Source organism: Zootermopsis nevadensis, unplaced genomic scaffold (genome assembly GCF_977971745.1).
Source record: "Zootermopsis nevadensis isolate Lab colony 2312 unplaced genomic scaffold, Znev_1.0 Znev_ptg000009l, whole genome shotgun sequence".
NCBI lineage: Eukaryota > Metazoa > Arthropoda > Insecta > Blattodea > Termopsidae > Zootermopsis > Zootermopsis nevadensis.
Window position 1 is genome coordinate 1,298,298 of NW_028259141.1, and position 21,869 is coordinate 1,320,166.

At 42.1% G+C, this 21,869-nt stretch overlaps 2 protein-coding genes across 6 annotated transcripts in view; one reads left to right on the forward strand and one right to left on the reverse strand.

Annotated features, from left to right (window-relative positions):
- The first annotated feature begins 281 nt into the window (after window positions 1–281).
- Window positions 282–21,869, forward strand: part of LOC110837336 (double-stranded RNA-specific editase 1) — a 33,758-nt gene continuing 12,170 nt past the window's right edge. Inside the window, exons 1-3 of one of the 4 annotated variants that reach the window (XR_015534245.1) lie at window positions 291–420; window positions 2,374–2,548; window positions 11,216–14,915. The gene's annotated coding sequence lies outside the window, so the exon portion shown is untranslated. Of the gene's footprint in view, window positions 421–2,373; window positions 2,549–11,215; window positions 14,916–16,079; window positions 16,154–21,869 lie in introns of those variants that run through there. The other 3 variants (XM_087345431.1, XM_087345429.1, XM_087345430.1) reach the window with 3 other exon arrangements.
- LOC110837324 (uncharacterized) lies at window positions 5,918–20,557 on the reverse strand. Of its 2 annotated transcripts, none has more exons than XM_087345395.1 (11): window positions 20,440–20,557; window positions 17,478–17,693; window positions 15,991–16,127; window positions 15,353–15,564; window positions 14,335–14,454; window positions 13,339–13,554; window positions 12,027–12,253; window positions 11,253–11,491; window positions 10,589–10,773; window positions 9,497–9,655; window positions 5,918–6,731 (listed from the first exon to the last, which is right to left on the reverse strand). In XM_087345395.1, the coding sequence occupies exons 2-11, from the start codon at window positions 17,657–17,659 to the stop codon at window positions 6,441–6,443; spliced, it is 1,968 nt and encodes a 655-aa protein (XP_087201521.1). In that variant the 5' UTR covers window positions 17,660–17,693; window positions 20,440–20,557; the 3' UTR covers window positions 5,918–6,440. The 2 variants fall into 2 exon arrangements, with proteins under 2 accessions (XP_087201521.1, XP_021934999.2); XM_022079307.2 differs by having other exon boundaries at window positions 20,354–20,442.

Here is a 21,869-nt window from a genome sequence, read left to right on the forward strand (position 1 = left end):
CAGGGCCCACTGAAAAGGAAGTCATCTACAGAATCACTGCCGTAAAACCCTCAAATCCAACTTACATTGCTGACAACACAAGCGTTAGAAATTATTATCGTAGCTAAAATTATCAAATTTATATTTACCAATATTATGGGTATTTATTGGCAAAAATATTACAAAAATACTGATTTTCTTTATTTTCATCTCATTCTTACCCGATTCTGGGTCACCACGCACCAGTGTATCAAAAATCTACTAAACATAGTGTGCCATCTCAACTCGTTAAGTTGGTGATTCTTGTAATTTACGACTTGTGACTGTGCACCGGACAGGAGCCATGCTTGAACAAAACACACGTGAAAGTAATCTAATAGAGAAACAACATACAATAGAACAAATGGAAACAGAATTGTTTACTATAATATCTTTGTTGAGGTAAGTTACTTCACATAAAACGGAAATCTTTGTTTTGGTGTTTTCAGTTACAGGAGGAAATATTTTTAAGACGTTTAAAAGCGAATTTGTAACTCATGCTAGATTGGGGATGCATTCAGAGAAATTTGTGCTACTGTGATTCTGCACCTTGCGCAAGACATTCAGACTGAGTTGATATGGTTTATTACGCTGTTTGATTACCAGTCCTTTTGTCATTTCTGGAAGTACGTGAATAGAATAGAATTTATTTACATTCCATAGTTCCCTCATAGGCCGAAACCAAGCATGATGTCATAGCACAAATAACAATAATTCTTTCGAATACAAATATAAATCAAATAGTTATGACAGTAATTTATATTAATTTACAGTAATAATTACGCAAGAAAGCATAACCACAGTTACATATATGTGTGGTTATAATTGCTTATAATTTTTTGTTGAGGCAAATTTTTCTATGGAGTAGAGGGAGTGAGACAGGAGGTACTCTTCTAGTACTGGCTTAAACTTCTTTATATCGTGATACATACTTTTTATAGTGGGGGGGGGGGGGATATTGAAAACTTACTTCCAGTGTAGTAGACTCCTTTTTGATAAGTACTGAGGTTTGTGTGTGGCACATTGAGGTTATATTTGTATCTTGTACTTATATTGTGTATATCTGAGTTATAAGTTTTTTGTTGTCCACTACAAGATATAATGAAAGCAAGAGTTCATAGGTTAGTGACAGAATATTACATTTCTTAAACAATTCTCTACACGAGGCTCTCCTTTTAATACCTACCATTATTCTAATGATTTTTTCTTGGCACAAATTACTTCTTGCTGTCTGTTAAGTTTCCCCAGCAAATAATTCCATATGGCATGATCAAATGGAAATCAGCAAAGTAGACTAATTATAAAGTTTCTGTTTTCATGAGTGATGTCAAAGTCCTTATAGAAAAGCTTAGTTTAGGGATGATGTATTGAATATATGTTTTTCAGTTCAAGTTACGGTCAATTCATAGGCAAAGACATTTCTGTTAAGATTAACTTGCAAGAATTCTGGTAGACTTATTTTTTTATGAAATGCATTTATTTGAATGCTTCACAAATTTTCAAATTCCATAATATTAAAATGTTTCATGTTGGGTTTAGAGCTATTCTCCTTATTTAACTGATGATCATTTTAGACAGAATTTTATCATGCTAATTCTTAGCTTATCTCATCGATCAGTATCAATACAGGTCACGATTGTGGCCGTCCGGAATGTGCATCAATAGCACTTGGCCAAAAGTATGGAGTGTTATTTTGATATATAATTCAATTCTAAAGGAGTTTGACGATGGTGGATTACACTTAAAATTATTTCCTATCTGGACTTTTTCAATCATCAGACTCGCTGTTTCTGACGTACCCAACTGAGCGGGTACCTTCCCTTTCACCCGAAGACGGAAACAGAGCCAGTTTGTGGCTTTTATTTTAAACTAAGATGATGGAAAATTCCAGATAGCAAATAATTTTAATATATAATTATTTATAAAAATGGCTTTCCTATGAATGACATGTACAGCTGATTTCTTGCATCCTATGATATTTGAAGACGCTGTATCGACTACAAATATTATTATGGAATGAAATATCAACGGTGTTATGTATGTAAAGTAATTAAAGTAAAGCTGTCCCACTATATGTCATGTAGGCATTGGGAGGGGGGGGGAGTTATAGCTCCTACTCATTCTCGACCTCAGCACTAGAGGGGGACGAGTGGTCAGCTTCATGCTCTGGTGTTACGAATGGTAAACCATAAAAGAAGCTAGTTAAAGAGTGTAAAACCTTTTGACCTCCACAGATTTGATGTGACTCAGCACGGACCTTTTAGACAGAAAGAGTTTGATGTAATTTAGTCACAGTTTTTGTTGTGGAACTTCCATTTTGAATTGGTAACATACAGACAGTTTTTTCCAAAATAGGAACGTTGCCGTGCTTCCATTCAGGGAGCTACTGGAAACAGTTTGGTTGCTGTACGACTAGTCTTTCACGTCTTTTCGGTGGCATCACCTCAGCCGAAACCTAGAGGTGTTAACGTACGCCGAGGTGATTCACAACTTTTGTCCGCCCATTTTGAGACCACTTTTGATGTTTGAGGTAAGTGGGATTTCAAGTAAATTATTGTATTCTGTGGGCTGTAACAACATTTTTTAGAGTGTGCGTGTGTTTAATTTGTAATTTATTGCTGATTTTTTTAATTCCTATCCTCACCTCTGGGCTCGATTTTCGTAGTTGATTAAATACTCTCGGGGCTACATACGTGCATTAGATTTTCATAATTTCTACTTGTTTTCTGATAAAGAAATTAATCAGTAGAGAGCGTAGAAAACAGTCGATGGGTCGTTCTAAATCAAATTGAACAAAATTTAATCAAGTGTCATCAATTTTGTGTTTTTTTGTTTTACCACTAGATATCTATGAAGTAAAATTTACCCCAAAGTTTTATTTTTATTTACTGTAACTAAATTATTAGATATTAACTAATGAAATTAGGCAGTTTTTAGGATGCAGTAGACCATTTTTCACGTATATGTTAATATCTCCATTACTTAAGAAGTCAGAAATACAAAATTTTGGCATCCAGCAGTAATTTGTCTTGAGGAATCTCTTGGCGTGAAGTTTGTACATACATCTGCAACAGTTTCATAATTATGACCTTTGTACCAGACTTAATTATTTATTTTTTTATTTTTATTTGTAGTGTTCTGTCTGACGACAGGTCCATATATTATGAACAGGATCCTTCCAACCTCTTGAGGTTTTCAGGGACCTGCTCATACATATATACATTCTTGGCAGAGATGATCAGAAGTGGTTTGCCATTGCCTTCTTCTGTGTGTGAGTGGAGTAATTGTTGGGATGCCACGGAGAAACCGGGGAAGCCCCCGGAGGAAAACTCCGTGATGCCTAGACCACGGCCTTGCCCAACACAAGTTATAAATTTGAGCACCACCGGGAATTGAACCCGGGACCCCAGGCTTACAAGGCTAGTGTTCTGACCGCTAGACCACCGTGGCGTAGACTTAATTATAAAAGAATATTTAATCTATTTGGGGGGAAAAAATAGTGTGGACTTTTGCTTCATTGCCAAGAAATTAAAATTTTAAATTGTGCACCATCGTCATTCTCATCCTTCTTTTGGAGTTTTGGAAACATTGGCAAGATCTGGCAACACTGCCAAGCATAACACGCCAATATGAACATAGAAATATGGAATTTAGTCAGCAGAAAATAACTGCCAAAGTGTTTTTTCTTTTACTCTTATTGCATAGCGTTTGGAAAATGAAAGAAGTTTGTAGGCTTACTTTTAATGAGGGTTATCCAGAGGAATCAATTCTCTGTGTGTATGTGTGTGTGTGTGTGTGAGAGAGTGATAAATGCATCAGAATTTTGAAGTTACTGGCTGTTGCATTACCAGAACGGAAAGACCACAGCACTTGTTTTTCAAAAACCTGCCAAGCCATCACGGCTGTTGACAGTGAAAGACATTGGCCGTTCTGTGCGGACGTGTGATTTGGGTATGAAACAGATGAAGATCTGCTTGAATGTGCCGTTTTGAGCGATGAGTACATATTTCATATCTCAAGAAACGAGCAGCCCATCCCCACGCGATTCTGCAACGCGTATGGGACAGCCCCAAATTAAACATGTTTTGTGCTTTACGTTGCGTTTCTGTTGAAAATATCAATGGTACTGTGTACCTAAACATGCTACAGAACTGTCTGATTCTACAAATTACTGATGAGGATGATCCTCACAGAAATGTGGTCTTCCAGCAAGATGGTACGCCATCTCACTCCACGCAGATGTGAAAGATGTTTTGGATCCCCCATTCCCAAGTTTCAGTTTCCTAATTCATTGGACCTCGTGCCGATGAGGTTTCTTTTACCTGGCTAGGGATTCGTGAAGGATCATGTCTGTCAGCTGTCGTCATTGACTCGTTTTCAAGAATTAAAGGACAGGATCACTAAAGCGATTGCAGAGAGTATTCTAAGAGACTGGTCTGCCACATCACTGGCGCACGCCATTGTGAAATTATATAATTGGACTGTGTTCACTAAACCTTGAGGCTTTTACCTATCTCACAGTGTTTCTGACTGTTTTATGTCGTAACAGTAAACTTTTACAAACCATTTCTAATAATTATGTGTTCAATGTGTTTGCCCTCAACTTTGACAATCTTTCATAATCTCGTCCCAAAATTTGACGTCAAACATTGGAGGGTATCCCTCGGAATAGCAAAGACCTCATGCTCAGTAGATGATCCGAGCTTCTCCAAATTCTTTGAGTTGCCCAGTACTCAAATGAAAAAGAGAAAAGATAAACAAATGGCTTGATTACTACAGTGTGTCAGCAAAGTTTTTTTTCAAATTGTAATCATTTGTTGTGGACTTTGTAAGTATATTTTGGGGAACAAGCAAAGAAAGTTATTTCAGTCAGTGCTGATATACGAGGCGCGTCCTCAAATTAAGTTTCCCACTCGTCCCACAGCTAGCAAACCTTATATTGCGCGAAGCGACTGTGCGTACGTGATAGAGCAATGACGTAGCATGGCGCATGCACTAACGGCACCTCCCGCGTTCTCACAGTAGCATCGTTGCAGCTGTTGAAGATGGAGGTTCTTATTCCAGCTCCCGCCGACTGTGAAGTGCGGTCAGTGATAACGCTAGGCCGCACACGGCTCGACGGACAGCAAGTCTCCTGCAGGAGTTCAGCTGGGAGGTGTTTAATCATTCACCCTACAGCCCGGACCTCGCTCCCAGTGATTTCCATCTTTTCCTACACCTCAAGAAATTCCTGTCCGGTCAGCGTCAGCGTTTTGAGAATGACAGAGAGGCGGAGATGGTTGTCACACAGTGGTTCCAATCCCAGGCGGCAGACTTCTACGACACAGGTATTCAAAAGTTGGTCCCACGGTATGACAAATGTCTCAATTCCGGTGGCGAATATGTTGAAAAATAGCTGGACACTTGCTGTATCTGTTGCAATAAATATTTCCATGAAATTGTGTTTTGTTTCTGTAAACGGCCCCAGGGAAACTTACTTTGAGGACGCGCCTCGTATATTGGTGAAAAACGTGTCATTTTAGACATAATCACAAGTGCAGTCTGACTGGTTTAAGTTATTCTTGCTGTGATATAATACATATTTGAAATTATATCCAAAATCCATTTAAGTTTTAAAAGATAAGGGAACTTCCTTACACACATGAGCACTCCTGTTATGTCTGTACACAGACATCCAAATTAAACATTCTTTAAAGATTTTATATCAGGGGTTCTCAGCCCTTTCAAAACCTGGGATCACATTCACCCTTTAATATTAACTCTAAGACCGCAAATTATACAGCGGAAGAATTGTTGAAACCACACAACAGTTTACTAAAAAAATGCTACTAATTTAGCTGTGATATTGCAGACAGGGTTCAGATATGAATGAATACTTTTGTTGCTGCTTTTGCTAATCTTTCAATATAATATTTAATTTTTATTGTCGTGATTTGCTTACATCATCAGTAACACAAATCTTAGTCCTTCATGTTATTCATTAAGCTGACGACAATAATTACTGCCGAATACTGGCAGCATTAACAAGCTGTGTTTTATGATATCAGGTAACTAATTTTCATCAAACAGAGTTACTCAGCATTACAGAAAATGTACACTTTAAGCACAAAACCACATTGGTGGACCACGGGTTGATAAATCTGGGTTTATATGATACATAACTGTAGGTGAGGATGTGGTACCTAATGTGACACGTATGTGAGGTTTGAGGTTCTCATTGCGGCGAGGATGTCATGTTGATGCTCTGGGTTTTAGTACCACGTAGATTTGTAAGTAGATACCAATGCATTGGAGAGATAATGTCACCATCTTCAGGGTTGAAGATACAGACAGCATGTTTCTTCAGAACGTTGGTGACTAACTACAAATCTACGTGGCATTATAACCCAGAAGAAGTACATTGTCACATGAGGTAATGTCTGCTAAAAAATCTGCACAGAACTATTTTTGGAATCTGTGACGATGATGTCCATGTTATTAGAGACGGCTATGCCAGAAACCCAGGCAAACTTTCCTGGGCGTGATCCCCTGCCTCCAAATATTCTGACGAGAGTACCGTTTGGCCGGAAAATCTGAACTCTCGCGTTTCCGCTGTCCCCGATGAGGATAAACCCTAGGGGATCGACAGCAACGCACTCTGGTGAGCGGAACTGGCCTCTGGCTTCTCCCATTGACCCAAATTCACTCAGTCTCTCGCCTGTAAGAGAGTAGATCTGCAACAGAAAAATAAATAAGGTCAATTTAAGAATTGCAAAGGTATGAAGATAGTAAAATGGGTTGTTATGTGGCGCTGGCCATGAGGGACCCTAGGTGCATCCTGTTTTTCACGAAGAGGTGTTCAAAGACCTTGTGATAGATTCAGAAGTTAAATGTGTGCGCAACAGTTTACGCATCACAGCAATGTTCATGACACACAACATGCTGTTATGGAAACTGGAGGTTCATCTATGTGCTCACAAAACTTTGTTTCTGGATCCTCTCCTGAACAAATTTACTTGACTTTTTATGCTTCTGTGTGTAGGCCATGTTCCCATTAGAGTTTGTGTGTTCATCATCATGAATTTCATTTCATATAGTAAGTTAATCTCCTCCCCAAATATTGTCAGGGTGATTAAGTCAAGAAGAATGAGATGGGCAGGGCATGTGCACCGGGTATTGGTCGGGAAGCCCGAGGGAAAGAGACCTCTGGGGAGACCTAGACGTAGATGGGAGGATAATCTCAGGCAGGAGGAAGCCTGAGGGGAAGAGACCTCTGGGGAGACCTAGACATAGATGGGAGGATAATCTCAGGTGGGAGGAAGCCTGAGGGGAAGAGACCACTGGGGAGACCTAGACGTAGATGGGAGGATAATCTCAGGTGGGAGGAAGCCTGAGGGGAAGAGACCTCTGGGGAGACCTAGACATAGATGGGAGGATAATCTCAGGTGGGAGGAAGCCTGAGGGGAAGAGACCTCTGGGGAGACCTAGACGTAGATGGGAGGATAATCTCAGGCAGGAGGAAGCATGAGGGGAAGAGACCTCTGGGGAGACCTAGACGTAGATGGGAGGATAATCTCAGGCAGGAGGAAGCATGAGGGGAAGAGACCTCTGGGGAGACCTAGACATAGATGGGAGGATAATCTCAGGTGGGAGGAAGCCTCAGGGGAAGAGACCACTGGGGAGACCTAGACGTAGATGGGAGGATAATCTCAGGCAGGAGGAAGCCTGAGGGGGAGAGACCTCTGGGGAGACCTAGACGTAGATGGGAGGATAATCTCAGGCGGGAGGAAGCCTGATGGAAAGAGACCGCTGGGGAGACCTAGACGTAGATGGGAGGATAATCTCAGGCGGGAGGAAGCATGAGGGGAAGAGACCTCTGGGGAGACCTAGAAGTAGATGGGAGGATAATCTCAGGCAGGAGGAAGCATGAGGGGAAGAGACCTCTGGGGAGACCTAGACATAGATGGGAGGATAATCTCAGGTGGGAGGAAGCCTCAGGGGAAGAGACCACTGGGGAGACCTAGACGTAGATGGGAGGATAATCTCAGGCAGGAGGAAGCCTGAGGGGAAGATACCCCTGGAGAGACCTAGACGTAGATGGGAGGATAATCTCAGGCGGGAGGAAGCCTGAGGGGAAGAGACCTCTGGGGAGACCTAGACGTAGATGGGAGGTTAATCTCAGGCGGGAGGAAGCCTGAGGGGAAGAGACCTCTGGGGAGACCTAGATGTAGATGGGAGGATAATCTCAGGCAGGAGGAAGCCTGAGGGGAAGATACCCCTGGAGAGACCTAGACGTAGATGGGAGGATAATCTCAGGCAGGAGGAAGCATGAGGGGAAGAGACCTCTGGGGAGACCTAGAAGTAGATGGGAGGATAATCTCAGGCAGGAGGAAGCCTGAGGGGAAGAGACCTCTGGGGAGACCTAGACGTAGATGGGAGGATAATGTCAGGCGGGATCTATCGGAGATAGGAGTTGAAGGAGACTGGATTTTGTTGGCCCAGGACAGGGTCCGGTGGAGGGCTTTGGTTAATTCGGTGATGAACATTCGGGTTCCTTAAGTCAGCTTGTTCGTTTGCTAGTTAGCAGCATAGACCTGTAGCTGATTTACTTTATTTAGGTTCATTCCGTCCTGATGTTCTTGGACTTGGCTGGTTCTGCGTTTGTAGGCCCTCAATTATGCCTATTTGTTTATTTATACATTAAATATATGGACACATGTGCCTACAATTAAAATGCAGCGAGAGGTGAAACAATTATTTTGAATTTGTGGGAGACGTAAGATCTGAGTAAAATAAGTTTTTTCTCTAAAGAGGCATAATTTATAAATATCCAGATAAAAATAGAGTCAATGTAATTTAACACTAGAAAGAGCACATAAATTGTAGTACCATTACATGAAACAGCTAAATATGTGCACAGGTATGTACACGTGATCCATAACAAGGCATAACAGGAACCATATTATAGTAAAATACACGTGAAGGATAATTTTCTGCAGTGTTCCACTAACATACATGAGGATGTAGAGGATATAATTAGATGCTTGTTATCACACGCTGTCCACCTTTTCTGTCCATTATGGGGGCGTCCAAAGCTAATGGGGAGTGAAAAGCAACGGTGATAAGACTTGTGATTCATTCTGACCATTCCAAATATGATGAATGTTTACCTGCAACGACCTCACCACATTTCAATTAGCCTAACTAGCTTTTTAGGGTATACAAACTCAATGAGAGTGTTATACAGTATATGACTCCTAGTAATGTCAGAAACATTCTTGTCGTACATATATGAATAGCTGAGGTGCTCCCGTTTCTTGCTCTGGTATATGGCGACCGAAGAGGACCTGGTTACGGAGTAGGCTTACTGCGTTAAATCTGAATTAGCACTAGAAATAAAAATTAATTTACGCCGAGACTTGCTAAAACAAGAGGACGGTTCAGTCTCAGGATGTTTCATATCATGCAGCTTACATAGTAAAAGCAAATTTTATCTCACCTTAATTCGTTTATTTCCAAAATCAACAACCACGACTCTGTCCTGGGAAATAGCAATTCCTGTCGGTTGATTAAACTCAGTGCGCTTAAACTTGTGTCCTGGTAATGGATCCAGAATCCCCAAAATGCGAATTACGCTCCCATCAAGGGGTCGAATGATCTGAAAAAGTATTTGCACATGATAAATTTGAAATGGTATTAATATATTCTGTTACATAGATTTTCTTCATGTATCTTAATGTTTTCAAGACGATAGTTGACAGACACTGAAGTGGAGAAAATATTTGAAATGGGGACTTCACTAAATTTGTACAATTGACTGTGTGATGCAATGAACACATTTGTGTTTTGGATTGTTAGATCTTCAAGGTAGAACTCCTACACTAAAGATGGAAGCTGTGTATCCTTCTGAAACACTGGTAACCACTGACCAGACTGTGTGGTTTCACAGCGCGGAAGACCACAGTTCACAGTTTCACTACTGTGAAAATGTAAAATCTAAAACATGTTTGTTTATTGTTTGTGTTTAGTAATATGTTTTTTTGAAAGTGGTCTGTTCAAACTAGCGCACAACTTATGTCAAGTGGGATTCCTTTTGAAACTTTCTTACTATGCACAAATTAATTTAAATACCTCACTTTTTAATTCCACATAATGACAAACTAATAGATGTTGCTTCTGTAAAAAATAAAGCCGTCCCATTATATGCCAATATTGACACTTAGAGGAGAGGAAGTATAGCTCCTACTCGTTCTTGACCTCGGCAATAGATGGGGTGAGTGGTCAGCGTCACACCCTGTCCTGGGATCGCAATACCCACTGGACAGGAGGCTGGGTGGGCCCCAGAGCCAGTTTGGGCGCAAAGGCAAATCCTCTGGCTGTGTCAGGGATTGAACCCCAATCCCCCAGCCCAGAACCAGTCACTATATTGACTGAGCTACCCCGGCTGACACAAATGTTGCTTCTGTAGTGGAAGGAATGTCACTTCAGGAGTTTAGATTGTTTTAGTTTATATACAGTTGTGAAAATGAATTAAGTTGAGCTATTTCAAATAGATTGGATATGTGAACGTGAGCAGGGGCATCGTACTTGCCTGAACCCTGTCATTCCCTGTGTCACACACATACAGCATCGTTTCATCATCATTTCCATCAGGTCCAGGCCCAGACGTAATTCCTTCGGGGGACTGGAAGTGGCCTTCAGCATGGCCCTTCTTTCCCAACTGGCGCAAGTAAGTCCCTTCAGCACTGAACACGTGTACACAGTGGTTCCACTTGTCTGCAGTAAGAAAGCATACACGTGTATAATGAACATGCAGGAGGCTTGATGTAATCATGTCGCAGTGGAAAGAACACGGCATAATTCTTCTCTTTATGTAAACATTTATTTGGTATATCGCGAAATCACAACTTTTCACACTGATTTTGGAAGTATTTAATTTATATTTTCATTTATACGCCAACTGCCAAGTACGAATTCTTTCATTGGCTCGTATCTTTTAACATAGCACTTTTGCCATTATGTTGGACTAGCAGGAGTTTTCCTCCATATCCCCTCGACAGTACAGGTCATAAGGTCGAAACCACGTGCATATGTATAACTCTCAGGGGGTAAAAAAAGTGATGGCTTCAAGGGGTATAATGCTAGGAATCAGTGAAAATTTGAACTATATACAATACATAGTGTCTAATGGAAGAACTTTGTGGTGATTGACCCTCAGGTTCCAAGACAGAAGGGAATCTGTGTGAAGACAGTACCTGTAACGTATACTTCACGGAGAGGCTTTGAGAAGGCAAGTCCGTGTGGGTAGAGCAAGTTGGGGGCACTCAACTGGTGCACCAGCTTCATTCTGCTGCGATCTATGACCAGAACCTGCCGCCCGTCTGTCCCCGCTATGTACATGTTCACTCCATTGTTCCAAGGGGCTACTCCTACTCCTGCTGGCCGCTGCAATACTGAGCGACCGAGGTTAATCCGAGGCGTGAAACAGTGGGCCCTGAATTATGGATCACAGTTATTCTTCCCACAATAAAAATTGTAACTGTTAAAGTTATGATAGATCCCATCATCTATAAATATTAATTACCTAATACCATGTAAGATTTGACTGATCTATTCTTTTGTATACACTGTGATAGGTGAACTTACTTCTGATTTGGTACTTTTGTTGTGGTAAATTTCATAGAATGTCAGATAACATGACAGCGATGTGAATTTTATACTTACGTTCCTTTTTATGGTGGTAACTAATGAACCGGTGAGCTAGGCATGGTAAATTTTGTGTTAACACAGACTATAAACCCACCCATAAATTCTGTCTAAGCACATTTATGCATTAATTAGTCTTCAGATAGGTGACGTAAACTTTTGAAATTTTACCTCATGGTTTGAACCTCATGGGAATCTCAAGCCCGTCAATAACAGAATTGATTGACAGATTGTATAATTATAACTTTGGAGTTATTACTAGCTTAACGGAATGGGATGGTTCATTTGAAAGAAATTAAGGTGGTAGAATGTTTTGTTTCTACCTGTAGTACTCGCACAAGCTGTCTGGTGAATTGACCTGAGCAGCCTGTGCGGTATTGAACACTGGATCATCATCGAACACATTGTCGACCTCACTTCCAGCTCTGCTTTCCTCTGCTATGTCAATTCTGAAGTTGTCTGCGTCGAAAGTGGGGCGTGCTTCGCCCCAGTTGGACACTTCCTCTAGCAGCGATGACGTGTTATGGTGCAGCTGCAGAAACAGTGCCACCTGCCACGACAATTCATTATCATTATTCTCTCTATTTATTATTTACATTCCAGGACATAAGAAAAATAAATGCGTATAACTCTTTCCATCTGTGACATGTCTGTTCTTGTGACAGCACCGTTCCCGATGGATTTTAACGGAACCTGTGACAGATCTGATACAAACCAAGTCACGTGAATTTAATTTTGTATCGTAAGTCTGTTGCTGATGCTTGTTTGTTCTCCTGAGAATCTTTAGGCACAGTTGTCTGGAAAATCAGATTTTGAGGCATCTGGATCTGTCAGTGATGCAAGCACGCAAAACTGAATGTGTTCTTGTAACATCAGGTCGTACTGGTTAAAGATCAGTTTAAGAAATAAAAATATTATTACTCAGTGATATTATATAGGCTATCACAATAATATGTGTGTTAGGCCTATTAAGTAACTCATTGTAATTCTTTCTGTGGAGCTGAGCCCTTCATCAGAAGTTAATTTCTTGCATTTCATTACTGTGTTTACAGGAGTCTGCCAAATGAGTCCAGTCGACACCCTCCTTCATTATGTGTTGTCCATTTTAATATTATCCACTATATACACCCAGGTCTTTCGAAGTGGTGTTCTCCATTCATGTTTTCTGACCAAAATCTCATGCATTATTCATCTGTGCGTACCCCCTTCTCAAACACGTTCAATTTGTAAGGTCTTACGTGACCATACAGAAGAACAGGGAAAATTATGGATTTCTTTGCAATGCTCAAATCAAGGTTGATAAATGAGATGGAGGACATGTAGAATGCATCAGAGTGATGAGAAGTACAAAATTCTAATACAGCAGTTAAATAAGTATAAATTTGTTTCTCAAAAGTACATAATTGTAACTTCAAGTGAGACCATTTTCTGGTAACTTTGGTAATAAAATCCTCGGAATGATTTAACAGTGAAATGACCAAAGCACGATACAAAAAAGTCAGTATTAACTGTGACTTGGTTTAACGGACTGTAATAGCGATATAAGTATACGCTATGAATTGTGCAATAAGATGTATCTCATATGCGCAACCTCAAACTTTACTGGGCTACATTCTTATATTCTAATTTCACAACCTTCTTCCTGTTTTCGGAGATGGTATCGAAGTCTGGACCTTTGGAAACTGTTTCCTCGATGTCTCTTATCCTCTTCAGCAAAGTCTTCACAGACTCTTCTCCTTGATTCAGCAGTTCGTTGGCTTTGACGTTCATCTTCTCCTGCTCAACTCTCAAAGTTTGTATCTTCACCTCCACGGCGACATTAATGTGTTCTTTCAGTCTTTTGCAGACATCCTGAGAAAAATAACACAAACTTTTACCTCTGTTTTACATGAATAATTTATAAAGTAAAACAGTTTAATTCAATGCCATTACAGAATATTGTGAATAATCACAGTCCTGTACATATGTATGCTCGGTCAAACCATGTTAATGAACTTTGTGGTGTTCCGTGATTAATATAGAGACACACGAGCTGACATTTTTCTAAAATTCTGTTTCAACCACAACAACTGTTAGATTTTCTGAGATGGGAACAACACTAGCATTATTCAGAGTACATAGAGTATAGTGACTGGCTACGGGCTGGATGACCAGGGTTCGATCCCAGAGGGGGCAGAGGATTTTTACTCTAGCCTCTGCGTCCAGACCGGTTCTGGGTCCCACCCAGCCTCCTGTCCAACGGCATCAAGTGCCGAGGTCAAGAATGAGTAGGAGCTATATTACCTCTCCCCCCAAGCGCCTACATGGCGCATAGTGAGACAGATTTACTTTTTACTTTTAGTTGGGTTATCTTCACCGTGACTACTACTCCCATCTAGTCCCCCCATGTAGCTCTGGGGAAGGGGCCCTAACCAGGTGCTACCCACCAGGACAGTGTGACCTGGAGCTCACTAAGGGCAGGGGCAACTACTCCCTGGAGAGGGCTGTCCCTAAGAGAGTCCCGCATAAAAATAATTAACAAATGTTTTCAAAGAAGTAATGGTTTACAAAGTACAAAAAGCTAAATGTGTGCTGTGGTCTGGTATAAATTGTCTCGTCAAGAGTGGCTGCATTTTGTAATAAAGAACACACCCTGAAATCCTGTATGTGATGATCTAGCCTTTCCTGGGCACCTTGTAACTGGTCCAGAAGGTTTGGCAGCTGCGACTTCAGTTCTTTGATGTGACTTGGCCAGCAGATGATACAGAATGCCTGTAAACAGAAGTCAATTAGTATTTTTGTTAGTTATAAAGATAACCAGAAAAGCATTGCTGTGCCCAGGAAACAGTGCATTGCGCAATGGAATGTGTGCTTTAATGATTGTCTGATTGATGTAAATGTTAGGTTAGGTTGTTCCTTTGTCGATAGGACTCTATCTCGTTACCTGAGATAATAGGAAATTGTTTGTACATGACAAAACAGATAAATGAAGGAATACACAAGGCCAGTTAACACTAATCGAACATACAGGAAGTGCTCATGGTAAAACATGGAGAGTGAGTTCCAAGACAAAGAAGTTCGTATCAGCACGAATCTATTAAAGCCTACTTTCTGAGTGATGACACTCATTTCATTTCTAACATGTCAATAGCATAGTTTGATATCATATAGTGGAGTATAGTATTGTTAATAGTATATTTACTCAAGACTGATTAAAATAGTTACTGCATACATATGTGCGTACGCACGTGAATACTTATATAACGCACATTACTAACGACACCAATGATTAAAGACTGGGAACTACGTCATTGTTGATAAGACTAATAGAAGCTGGCAACAATGCATGATGATGTGAGCGGACAGTAAGGAATAATTCTAGTGTCATACTAAACTTTATTTTCATTTTAATTGAGACGCCTCGGATCAAAAAATAGGGACTTTGTGAATTCCAGACTAAAACACTAACCATTAGCCCTGTAACATTCCTTCGAGTAGGAAAGCAAATTCGCAAGTAACAAAGATGGCTGTCTTCTGAAACGTCGGTAAACTTCTACCAGACTACAACAACCCAGAAGACAGCCATCTTCAGGTGCATAATCACCGCTTTGCAAACGTCAAATCCTACGCAGGGACTGTGTCAAGGACGCTAGTTTGTCACGTGACTCGCCTGTCGACAGTGCTGACACGCCGAAGCGCTGCCAACAGTCTGGCACTGGCTGCATTTCTTGTCGTGGTTGTGGTCGCCTGTTGCGCATGCGCTGTCCTGCTGAAACATGTTTAGCAGCGAGTCGAGGTAGAGGTTGGATGGCAGATACGCGATTCCCTGAGGACCAGTCGCTTGCAGATTCGCGTTCAGGCCACAGTTCGGACATTGAACGGCTGGAATTAGAAACGCGGGCTCAGTTACTCGACGACATTTTATAAGACTCATTAGTTTATTACGGTCATTACTAGATGAGCCAAATTGACACCATTTTCGACGAAGATCCGCCTTGATCTGTTTTCAGACTTCCCTACCTGAATTTTGTACGCATTTTTCATGTCTCATTCTTGTCAAAATGTTCCCCAGTTTACATTTTCGATGTCTCGTAATCCTCCAGATCAAGCCTCACGTTTATATACGAGTGTGGAAGTGAGATGTCAGCCTTGAAAATGGATACGGTAAGGATCTCCGAAACGTCGGGGAATACCGCGAACTTCAACACCACTCAAAAGCCGGATCGACGTTGCGACTTCAAAAAGCTTGAGATCGCCTGAGAAAAATCTAATGTCATTGTTGATGGAAGGCGAACTTCAACCGCTTACCGTTGCTTGTTGGAAGAACGAGTTCCTGGAGACAGGACAGGCAGAAAGTGTGTTGGCAGGACAGCATCTTGGGGCATCGAAGTCGCTGGTTGCAAATTCTGCACTCCAGAAGATCTTCCACCACGCCCATTGACATCCTGCAGACAGTTGGCACAAGTCAGAGGTAAGAAACCCTGTTAATGTCAGTAGGAAAAGAGTTCGTGGTCGAAACTGTGGACATAGAGCACTCTTACTCGAAACGAATATCAAAATGAAACAATGGTGGCCTATCCAGGGCCATTGTTGCGAGTATGTGATCCGAAGACTTCGTTGTGAGATTCCAACAATGTAATCGGCTCTCAACTTTGCAGCTGTGTTTTCTAACAGTGACGTGACACTTGGTATAAAGATCATTCCGATTTGCCACTAGAAACAAAAGACTGGTTTGTTATTAATGTATTTGCAGTGAGCTTAAAGCCGCTGAATAACAGAATTATAGATGGGGAAGGCGGCAAAGGAACTGGGACAGCGGTCTCTGGGCCGAGATTTTAATCCGGGGCCTCCAAAATAGCTACTCAGCAGGGGTGCCAACCTTGACCACGGACGATCACAGTCAGATCAAAGAGACATCAGCGCCATTCCGAACACGACGGATTGGGCCTCAGTTTCGGAAAACAAACGAGCCTCGGTGCGCACGCGGACTGTTTCAAATACATTGTGCTATTGTGAGTGAATTTTGGGTGAGAGCTGCGTGGAAGATTTGAAGTTGACCGACGTTTCGGCAGACGTTTCAGTTGCCGTCTTAAAAGTGGGAATAATAATATCATCTGCATGTTTTGTGAAAGAGTACAGCATAGACGTTCATTCTACAATGTGTAGGTTAAACACTAAATCATTTGTTGCGTCCTAGATTCTGATGGTAAAAGAAATGCTTGCCGGTAGGGAAATCGCCTTGAGTAATGTCTCAGTGGAAGACCAAGAAAGAGATGGGAGGATAACATTAAGCCGTGTCGTCATTGGTCTGTCTGTCTGTCTGTGTCACATTTCTCCTACGGGATAGGGAATCCATACGACTGGTGTCTATTGTTGCGCAATAATGGTAACCCTGGCTACCTATACGATTGTTGCAAGACTGGCCTAAGGTACAACAATTAACTGAGATTGCAGTGCAAGAATTATCTGAGGAACAATGGCCTCTGGATTACTTGGTTTTAGAATTTGTAACGGACTGGACAGAATAGGTGCCTCCCGCGGCTTCCTTGCACTTGAGGAAGGAAGCGGATTCGGTCTTTGAAACGTCGATTCAGACGATGGGCAAAGTGCAAGAACTCGGCAATCGTCGGAAGTCTTGAGAAACGAATTTTATCGGTGACCTTCGGATCACAACGATGGCCTACGAGAAGAAGGCCTTCCGCTGAAGACAATTTCGTGAGAAGTTCTTCGGTCGAAATGATGTTCCTCGCAGTGAACGCCGTCAACTCGACGACCTGGAAACAAGGAATGCGTACCTGTTGACGAGCGCAGTTTCCGGTTTCTTGACCTTGGCGGCGATGCGTGGCGGGTTGCTGTCGGTCGCCGTCACATTCGCACTGTTCTGGCGCACCAACGGAGGAGGATTCGGCGGGCTACCCGACATCATCGCATCTCCGGCCGTGTGCGACCGTCTTCTGGGTCGGGCCAGGATCGACATTGTCCTCTGACGTGCCACGTGTCTACAGCTGGACCTGTCGTCAACAGAAAGTCGTGAGAAGGAGGAATTTCCACACGCGATCTCCTTGGTCCTAGCTGATGCCTGATTTAACAGAATAACACGTTTAAGGGCGATGTCCTACGTTGTTATTGGTGACGGCGAGAGTTTAAAAAAAGCCCGAAGTCGCTGTTGTGCCTCGTAAGACGTGTTACGACATCCCCAGGAGGTACGATTCGTGCCTCAGTTTACTGTGACATTTACAGAAGGGGGCAGGCACTCTTAATGACAGGAAAAGTTACTTCTGCATTTTTACAAAGTTAATGATTAGTTTTCATCTGAGGTTTTCGCGGCTGGCTGTGTCTGGTAGAAGTTTATGGTCGTCGCCCTGATGATGGAGGCAGCAAGGACATCCGAAACGTCAGTAAACTTCTACAGCCCAGAAGACAGAAATCTTCAGACTTACTTATTTTATTTGTTCAAAGTCGTGAACAATGAATCGACCTTAAGTCTGTTTGTCAGATAACCTGCCCTTATCTGGCTCAGCGCGCTGTCTGTGAGCGTCGTGGCTTATTCTCTCATTCCAAGTTTCTTGGGGTCAGTCTGGTGATAGAAATCTTTGTTCTGGCAACCAGGAAATTTAATTTCGCCTTCCTGTTCACTTGTGCGCCGTTGATGATAGAAACACGAAACATTGCACCCGTTCGTGTCGATATCTCGCGAGTGGGCGGAGACACTCGTCCCTCAACGCATCTGACCTCATGTCTGACCCTTGCGGGCGTGGACCTTGGTCTCTCCTTCCACGAGTTCGTACCTCGGGGCTCCCGTCAGACGATGATAATAATAAAAACGTCGAGACAGTCGCGAATCTGATAAAGTATTATTCACGTTTTATGTTCCAAATTATCTTCCCCCCCTCCCCCTAACAACAAACTCCTGGAGTTTCGAACTCCTCCGTCTAAGTGAGTTGTTGTTTTGCCAAATGCTGTACACTTCAGAGTTGTCAGTCAGCGACGTGACATCTGTCTCGGTCCAATAACAATACATGACATTTCCTTTATCTCGGCTCAAGTGCTCAAAGGAGAAACATTCCGAGAAAGTTTCACGGCCTTGTATTTGAAAATAAGCGAAGACATTTTAATAACACGCAAGGACACATGCACTTATACACTTTTTTTCCCGCTTAAAATGACCTTTCCTCGTGAGACAAGTGTATATACGAGGTGCGATCGGAAAGTTTAAAGACTGCGCCTATAAAAACCCGTACACTTATCTCAGGTATTAAATTCATCCATCACCCTCGAAGTAGTTCCCCTGGGAGTGAACACAACGATCCCAGCGCCGCTGCCAAGCCTGGAAGCATCCCTGGAAATCTTTCTTTGTCAGCCTGTCAAGCACCATCTGCGATTCTGCTTGAATCTCTTCTATCGTCTCAAATCTCCTTCCCTTTAGCTGAATTTTCATCTTTGGGAAGAGGAAGAAGTCACACGGAGCTTAGAAAGGAAGTTGGGGTCAGTTCTTGCAAGATCTTTGAGCTCCTGACAAACGAGAAGTCAAGTTGATTCTGCTTCTGGTCCTCAGACAGGATGCGTCGCATGTGGAGTTCTTCCTTTAGAATCAGCTGACAGGTCCCATAGCCTATCCCAACAATGTCGCACAAGTCGTTGATGGTACGACGTCGATCTTCGTAATATTTTCGGGCGTTGTGCTCGAAGATGGTCGTCCAGAACGCTCGTCATCATCGACAGAGGTTCGGCCATTTTTAAAACGTGAATGCCACACAAAAGTTTGCGGACTCCCCAAATGCTTGCTTTAGCATTTCATAGGTTTCCGTAGCCGTTTTGGCGAGTCTTTGGCAAAATTTGATGCACACGCCATTCCGAAATCGCAGGAGGGTCGGTGTAATGCACTACCAAAACGCCCGTAACTAAGAAACAAATGCTAATTCGATGATGCCGGCTGGCACACTGATTCACTATGAATGTAGGCCGCACCCCCTAGCGGCAGAAGCTCGTACTACATCCGGTTCGCCCTCTAATGACACAGTCTTGAAACTTTCCGATCGCACCTCGTATACACGTACGTACGTAAATAAGGGCTATTAGTTGATTAAATATGTCTCTGGTACAACAACAGAGGTAGGTAAGTAAACTTAAGTTAAGTAGACTGTCACCAAAATAATGCAAACGAATGGGGCAGGAGTCGAAACACTTGCACTGTAACAATTCACTGATTTTTATCAGACGAAGGAGAATTTTGGGCCCTTCCTGGGTGTAATAAATAATACCAATCCCGCTTAATTAATCCTTTATACAGTTTAATCGTACAAATCTTATACTTGTGTTGTAGTGCCACGTATGTAATTGCAGGAACTTTTCGTTGTTGTAAAAGTCTTTTCAAAAGAACTTAGGCATTTTCCCCCCCGTTATTCAGAGAGGAGAGAGCCGTGTCTAAAATATGATTCTCGAGGTTTGTGTATTTTCAAAACAGCGAAATCCGTCGTCTCGTAAAAGCAACTTTTTTTAGGACGTAATCGATAGATCCAGACATTGTTTTAAGACGCGAATTCATTGCTGAAGGCTACATCTTTACGAAAATTCTTCTGTACATTAAGAATTCAAAACTGAGGGCACTGAACAACTAGACATTTCTTTTGAGTTCGAGTAGTCCCACATGAAGAATAGAATATTTTCTTACCTTACAAAGTCCAGGACAGTTTACAGCCATCACTAGAAAACAACTAATAAGGAAAATATTTAGTTTTCTTGAAAGCTTCTGATTACCTGATAATGTGTCAGTGGCACTATCAAATGACCGACATACTGATTTTTATTGGTTCAGCTGAGATAAGTCTTATCTCAAGATACGAAGTAAAAGTCATGCAGATTTCAGGTACGTAATTGCGTCTTTTAGGTTAGAGTTTCGAAAGAACTTGTGCAAGGACAGAAAATCTTATCAGCAGACCAGAAACGACACTGGTACTTCGTCCTGCCTCCGTTGTTGCAATGTCACAAACGGAAGTATTTGTGGGATTTGCACAGAGAAAAGTTAAAATCTGAACGTCTTGATTTCCCGTTCGGTATCACAAAAACGAACATTTAACATTCTTGATTTCGAAGGTCTTCTTAATGTTCTCGAACACGTCCCGAAAATAAATATTAGCCCACGTCACCTGAATCTTTCGATGACACTTTTAGAATCACGGAAATTAAAATAAGTACAATTTTTACAGCGTGTGTCGCAGATATCGTGGTACTTTGACTGACGAAAATGGACTCAGAAGAAGATTTCTGTCTTCTGGGTTCTTGCGATGTGTAGTCTGGTCGATGTTAACCAACGTTTCGGAGGTCATACTGCCTCCGTCATCAGGGCGATGAGTATGAAGATTTCTGTCTTCTGGGTTGTTGCGCTGTGTAGTCTGGTCGATGTTAACCAACGTTTCGGAGGTCATACTGCCTCCGTCATCAGGGCGATGAGTATGAAGATTTCTGTCTTCTGGGTTGTTGCGCTGTGTAGTCTGGTCGATGTTTACCAACGTTTCAGAGGTCATACTGCCTCCGTCATCAGGGCGATGAGTATGAAGATTTCTGTCTTCTGGGTTGTTGAGCTGTGTAGTCTGGTCGATGTTAACCAACGTTTGAGAGGTCATACTGCCTCTGTCATCAGGGTGATGAATATGAAGATTTCTGTCTTCTGGGTTGTTGCGCTGTGTAGTCTGGTCGATGTTAACCAACGTTTGAGAGGTCATACTGCCTCTGTCATCAGGGTGATGAATATGAAGATTTCTGTCTTCTGGGTTGTTGCGTTGTGTAGTCTGGTCGATGTTTACCAACGTTTCGGAGGTCATACTGCCTCCGTCATCAGGGCGATAAGTATGAAGATTTCTGTCTTCTGGGTTGTTGAGCTGTGTAGTCTGGTCGATGTTTACCAACGTTTCAGAGGTCATACTGCCTCCGTCATCAGGGCGATAAGTATGAAGATTTCTGTCTTCTGGGTTGTTGAGCTGTGTAGTCTGGTCGATGTTAACCAACGTTTGAGAGGTCATACTGCCTCTGTCATCAGGGTGATGAATATGAAGATTTCTGTCTTCTGGGTTGTTGCGCTGTGTAGTCTGGTCGATGTTAACCAACGTTTGAGAGGTCATACTGCCTCTGTCATCAGGGTGATGAATATGAAGATTTCTGTCTTCTGGGTTGTTGCGCTGTGTAGTCTG